Source organism: Amblyraja radiata, chromosome 15, assembly GCF_010909765.2.
Source record: "Amblyraja radiata isolate CabotCenter1 chromosome 15, sAmbRad1.1.pri, whole genome shotgun sequence".
Taxonomy (NCBI): domain Eukaryota; kingdom Metazoa; phylum Chordata; class Chondrichthyes; order Rajiformes; family Rajidae; genus Amblyraja; species Amblyraja radiata.
This window is the reverse complement of record NC_045970.1, coordinates 52,425,739-52,432,738: the sequence shown is the minus strand read 5'-3', so window position 1 is coordinate 52,432,738 and position 7,000 is coordinate 52,425,739. Positions and strand designations below refer to the sequence as shown.

The window sequence follows — 7,000 nt, the reverse complement described above, 5'->3', positions numbered from 1 at the left end:
TGGCCTACTCCTGCACCTATTGTCTATTGTCTATTGAACATGATGCCAAGTTAAAATCTTCTCCTCTGCTGCACGTGACACACATCCCTATATTCCCTGCATATCCATGTGCCTATCTAAAAGCTTGTTCAATCTCGCTGTCTCTATCTGTCTTCACCGCCACCCCTGGCAGCGCGTAAAAACCCCAAACGGTGCCATGTCTCATCTTAAAAACATTCCCCCTGGTCCTTGAAATTTCCACCCTGGGGAAAAGGATGCCTTTCTTTGCGTCCAGTGATTTTTATACATCTTTCTAGTCTCCACACGAACCCCGTCGTTCCAAAGAAAATGATCCGATTTTTCGAACGGCTCCATGTAGCTAATACATCCCAATCCGGTCCCCTTTCTGGTAAAGCTGTTTCGCATGTATTTGGGCCGAATAAAAGAGGATTTGAGTATCGGAATAGTGTTAGTGGCGGATGATGGCTGTTGTGGAGGCAGTCGGCTGTTGGTCTGTGCACAGCGCTGTATTTCGCGATGACATCACGCCTCTAACTTGGTCTCCTAATCTGAGGAAAGACATTCTTGCCATAGAGGGAGTACAGAGAAGGTTCACCAGACTGATTGCTGGGATGTCAGGACTTTCATATAACCATATAATAACCATATAACAATTACAGCACGGAAACAGGCCATCTCGACCCTTCTAGTCCGTGCCGAACACGGATTCTCCCCTAGTCCCATACACCTGCGTTCAGACCATAACCCTCCATTCCTTTCCCGTCCATATAACTATCCAATTTATTTTTAAATGATAAAAACGAACCTGCCTCCACCACCTTCACTGGAAGCTCATTCCACACAGCCACTACTCTCTGAGTAAAGAAGTTCCCCCTCATGTTACCCCTGAACTTCTGTCCCTTAATTCTCAAGTCATGTCCCCTTGTTTGAATCTTCCCTACTCTCAGTGGGAAAAGCTTATCCACGTCAACTCTGTCTATCCGTCTCATCATTTTAAAGACCTCTATCAAGTCCCCCCTTAACCTTCTGCGCTCCAAAGAATAAAGCCCTAACTTGTTCAACCTTTCTCTGTAACTTAGTTGCTGAAACCCAGGCAACATTCTAGTAAATCTCCTCTGTACTCTCTCTTGAGAGTGGTGAATCTCTGGGATTCTCTGCCACAGAATGTAGTTGATATGAAGATATAGATATAGATATTAGATATAGAATATATATATAGATATTGATATAGAAAGATATGAAGAAAGACTGGATAGACTCGGCATGTACTCGCTAAAATTTAGAAGATTGAGGGGGGATCTTAGAAACATAGAAAATAGGTGCAGGAGTAGGCCATTCGGCCCTTCGAGCCTTCACCGCCATTCAATATGATCATGGCTGATCATCCAACTCAGTATCCTGTACCTGCCTTCTCTCCATTCCCCTGATTCCTTTAGCCACAAGGGCCACATCTAACTCCCTCTTAAATATAGCCAATGAATTGGCCTCAACTACCTTCTGTGGCAGAGAATTCCAGAGATTCACCACTCTCTGTGAAAAATGTTTTACTCATCTCGGTCCTAAAAGATTTCCCCCTTATCCTTAAACGGTGACCCCTTGTTCTCATAGAAACTTACACAATTCTTAAGGGGTTGGACAAACTAGATGCAGGAAGATTGTTCCCGATGTTGGGGAAGTCCAGAACAATGAGTCACAGTTGAAAGATAAGGGGGAATTCTTTTAGGACCGAAATGAGAAAAACATTTTTTCACACAGAGAGTGGTGAATCTCTGGAATGCTCTGCCACAGAAGGTAGTTGAGGCCAGTTCATTGGCTATATTTAAGAGGGCGTTAGATGTGGCCCTAGTGGCTAAAGGTATCAGGAGGTATGGAGAGAAGGCAGGGATGGGATACTGAGCTGGATGATCAACCATGATCATATTGAATGGCGGTGCAGGCTCGAAGGGCCGAATGGCCTACTCTGCACCTATTTTCTATGTTTCTATGTTTCTAACCATTGAAGGAAAATTAACTAGTGCTGAGAAAGGCCGCCTTCTGTTAGCGTATATTAATGGACGAACTGTAAATGGTTTCCCCAAGTTTCCATTCAATACTCCGAGCCAATGGAGCCAAGTGACGTCATGCTCTTCGCTGTTCTGAAATTGAAAGATGGGAACAATTGCAGCTGAATCATTTAAGGTGTTTATTGAAAATAGGCTGGACCAAATTCCCTCTCTGGGGGTTTCATGCAATATATAAGGTGATCCTGCGACTGCAATACAGAGTCAGGGTGTTCTTTGGAACTTGAGACTACACATGAGATTTTAACAGGAAAAATGCACGCGCAAGTGACGAACCCTTTCTTCGCCATTTACTATCCTGTTTTGGGCGCTGTCGGAGTTCCAGGTAACGTCCTGTGATAATTGGTGCCGTGGGCGCGTGGAGTCAAACTGTCTCTCTACTCGATGGAAATAGCATGTTTTATATCGCACGCTGTTCCCTGTAGAATAATCTACCGAATGCTGCTCGATCGAGATGCACGGTTGGTACAAATTGCATTGACATATTTTACATAGGTTGAACCGGAGTTTTATTTCCACGAATTAAACACGACGGTGCTGTGGTAGTGCGTTTCCTTCCGTATGTTGTTTAATTCCAATTATATTGAAAAGATCTGTACTTTCGGTGAGAAGGATGTCGGTCTCTGTCACGGGAATCAATGATTGTAATTTGAACAGAAACTCCAGCGTTGTCCAGGGACATTGAGAGAACACGCAGCTGCTATTTGTAAATTGTCCCCAGGGTGTGTAGGATAAAACTCCGATCTTAGGGCTAAAGGATTCAAGGGATATGGGGAAAAAGCAGGAACGGGGTACTGATTTTTGATGATCAGCCATGATCATGGTGCTGGGTCAAAGGGCCGAATGGCCTATTCATGCACCTATTATTCTATGTTTCTACGCGTCTATGTTTCTAAACAACGTTGAAACACACGTGCAAAACAAAACAAATGTTTCAGTCACAGCGAGCTGGGCAGAATCTGTGGAGGGACTAGATGGGTAACATTAAATCATGTTCACTTACTTTCACGTTTAGGTGTATTATTGTCACACATATGGAGGTTACAGAGAACGCTGTAAAATGCAAAATATCGTGTTCAGCATAACAGCGCTAAGGTGCCCGAGGCAATGTTCAATGTCTGCAACGAGATGGGGGTGAGGGGGAGGGGGGGGGGGGGGGGGGGGGGGGGTGTGATAGGACTGTACCCTAGCCCATAGAAGGTCCGTTCAGGAGTCCGATAACGGCGGGGAAGAAGCTACTTATGAGTCTGGTGGTGCGCGACTTCGAGCCTCTGTATCGCCTGCCCGACCGGAGCAGGGAGAAGAAGGAATGACCGAGCTGGGAAAGGTATTTGACTATGCCTGTTCCAGTGTGGAGTGTAACGTCCAGAGGATCTGTATAATTTGAACATCTGATCCTAGATCTGATGTAAAACATCTCATTTGTGCGTGCCGTCTGTTCAATGATGAATATACGTTTTATAGGCGTATTTTCTTCAAACTAGGTAACTTGGTGACGATTGGGATCCTTTCCCGTGGAAGGTGCGGTCCCCGTTGTGCTCTGGTAGTGTTCCCTAGCTTGCTTTGTTTAATTCCATAATAATAATAATAATAATAATAATAATAATAATAATAATAATAATAATAATAATAATAATCATAATCATAATCATAATCATAATCATAATAATAATCATAATCATAATCATAATAATAATAATAATAATAATAATAATAATAATAATAATAATAATAATAATAATAATAATAATAATAATAATAATAATAATAATAATATATTTTATTGTCAATGCACATCAGTGCAATGAGATTTGGTATGCAGCTTCCAACCATGTCAAAAAAATTAAAAATAAATAAACTGTGCGACGTGACCATCTGAGGGAGACAGTCCAGGTGGGATGGGGAGCACTCAGCAGGGCCGGTTCAGAGCCGCTATAGTTCTGGGAATGAAGCTGTTTCTGAGTCTGGAGGTTCGGGCGTAGAAGGCCTTGTAACGTCTGCCGGAGGGAAGTAATTCGAACAGCCCATTACAAGGGTGTGAGGAGTCTTTATGGATGCTGACGGCCTTCTGAGGCACCGTGTGTGGTAGATGCCCTCCAAGGCTGGTAGCTGTGTCCCAATAATCCTCTGCGCTCTGTGTACGACGCGCTGAAGAGCTCTCTTCTCCGCCTCCGTGCAGCTGCTATACCACACAGAAATGCCATACGTTAATATGCTCTCTGTGGTGCAACATTATATGAAATAATGTTGACACAGTTCTGGGGTTATCGATCTAATTTTCCACGAAGAAGGATTTCCGCCTCTGCTATGGGAATCAGAGTTTTTACGGCTGTGGTCTTGGAACGATATAGCAATTGTAACGTTCCGAGCAACTGCATCATTTCGACCACAGGACAGGGATCTGATGTAAAACCCATCATTTCTGCGAGCAGCTTATCCGATGATTAATGCACATTTTAATTACGTCTTATTTTTTCTTGTCAATAGGTAATTTGGCGACGATTGTGATAATGTACCGCGGAAGGTGCGGTCTCTCCCGCTGCATCACTTGGTACCTACTGTCGATGGCGCTGACCGATCTTCTTGTCCTCATCATGGCGGTGCTATTGAACCGGATCACTAACATTTATTTCCCTGCCTCTTTCCTCTCCATCACTCCAGTCTGTTGCCTTAAAATCGCTCTATCGAACGGAGCCAGGGACAGCTCCGTCTGGTTAACGGTCGCGTTCACCTTCAATAGATTTATAGTCATTTGTTACCAAAAGCTGAAACATAAATACTGCACGGATAAAATGGTGGCTGCTGTAATAGTGACAGTCTGCGTCGTGAGCTTTTTGAAAAACATACCGTTTTATTTCGTGTACGGTCCTTTATATGTACACGACGGGGTACCCTGGAAGTGCATCGCCAGGGAAAGGTACTATACTGATCCTTTATGGAGATTGTTTGATACTGCCGACCATATTATCAATCCATGTATCCCCTTCGTCCTGTTGTTACTGCTCAACGTTCTGACCGTCAGGGATATCCTGGCGGCCAACAGAGCCCGCAAGAGGCTCCGGGTCCAGAGCCATGGGGAGAATGAGAGCGACCCCGAGATGGAAAACCGGAAGAAATCCATCATTTTGCTCTTCAGTATTTCAGGAAGTTTCATCGTGCTTTGGACCACGCATGTTGTCAATTTCTTGTACGTGCAATTTTCGAAAACCGACTATGCATCAGGGTCGATTCTGCAAGAAAGCGGGAACGCGTTGCTGCTTCTGAGCTGTTGCACCAACACGTGTATTTATGCGGGAACTCAGAAGAAATTCAGAGAAGAATTCAGAAATGCAATAACATACCCATTGAGAGTGATTAAAGTACTGAAGAGATGAAACCATGCGATTTAATTGCAAATTTTGAGCAGGAACTCTCAGAATAGTTTCTTCACCCATTGCTCTAGTCGTTTTCGTCGAAAAACTGAAAGTGAGATGAAACTAAAATCCATTTCCCCATGTACTTTGCAGGCTATAGACTGATTATCTGTCCGTACGTGCTATTATTTTATTTATGTTAAGCATTTACGTTCTTGCGTTTCGGGGGAGAAAGCGGCACCTTGTTATTCAAAGGTTTCAAAGGTCTTTTATTGTCACGTGTACCAATTAGGGTACAGTGATATTTGAATTACCATATAGCCATACTAACAAAAAAAGCAACAATACACACAAAAACATTAAAATTTATATAAACATCTACCACAGCCGATCCCCACATTCCTCACTGTGAAGGAAGCCAATAAAGTCCAATCTTATTCCCTCTTTATTCTCCCGCGGTCGGGGCAGCCGACGTTCGAAGCCCCCGCGTCAGGACGATCGAAGCTCTCGCGTCGGGGCGGTCGGAGATACGAAACAGCAAATAATCGCATCTCCATCGAGGTAAGATATTTTAAAAAGTTTCCCCCAACACCCCCCACCCCCCTCCACATATTAAAACAAAGTTGCTCCCAACTCCCACACGCCACATAAAACAAGTCAAGGAACTCTAAAACATACATTTAACACATACTATTAAAACAACAAAGAAGGAAAGGACAGGCAGACTGTTGGCGAGGCAGCCATTGCTGGCGCCACCGGTGACAACATATTTTATTTCGTGTATGGTCCTTTATTATTCCTGTATTGTTCAGTGAAGACGTTTGATTTTTTCACGAGGTACAATGGCAACATTTTGTCTGGGCTTAAATTACCACGCGTAATTATCCTCAAGCCAGACTTTGTTTTTCATTCTGAGTGTTACAATTCTGCAAGAATTAAAAATGAATTTCGGGGAAAACCTCTGCCTTTTTCTACAATCATAACATATCGTATTTTAAACCACAATCTCTTTGAAAATAAAACCCCGAGTACAGAGTACACAAGATGAGCGATCTCTTCCTGTTCATTGTGCACGGAAATGTTGAAAGTAGAATAAATCCGACAATTACAATTTATCAAATGCGCTCAGTATTTAAAATTCGACTTGCAAATTACTTCAAAATGTTAAAAATGCAATAACATATTCACTGACTCAAATATCGAAGTCATTAAATCACTTTTTAAAATGACTGAAAAATCCTATTTGCATTCCCATTCCCACGCCCTTCCAAAGTGAGGCCACTAGCTAACTGGAGGAATAACACCTTATATTCCGCTTGCTTAGGGAATATAGACAAAAGTAAGTAAGTAAGTCATTTTTATTTATATAGCACTTTTAAATCAAATCACGTTGAAGCCAAAGTGCTTTACAGAGAATAAATTAGATTACTATACATCCATATAAAATAAAAAAAGAGAAGAAGGGTCTCGACCCGAACCGTCGCCTATTCCTTCTCTCCATAGATGCCGCCACACCCGCTGAGTTTCTCCAGCACTTGTGTCTACCTTATATTCCGCTTGGGTAGCTTACAACCCAACGATATAAAT

General features: G+C 42.8%; 1 protein-coding gene across 1 annotated transcript; it reads left to right on the top strand.

The window, feature by feature from the left end:
• Nucleotides 1-2,315: 2,315 nt before the first annotated feature.
• LOC116981444 (probable G-protein coupled receptor 139) lies at nt 2,316-5,434 on the top strand. The gene is made up of 2 exons (XM_033034498.1): nt 2,316-2,385; nt 4,548-5,434. Exons 1-2 carry the CDS (start codon nt 2,316-2,318, stop codon nt 5,432-5,434), a joined length of 957 nt encoding a protein of 318 aa, XP_032890389.1.
• Nucleotides 5,435-7,000: the final 1,566 nt, after the last annotated feature.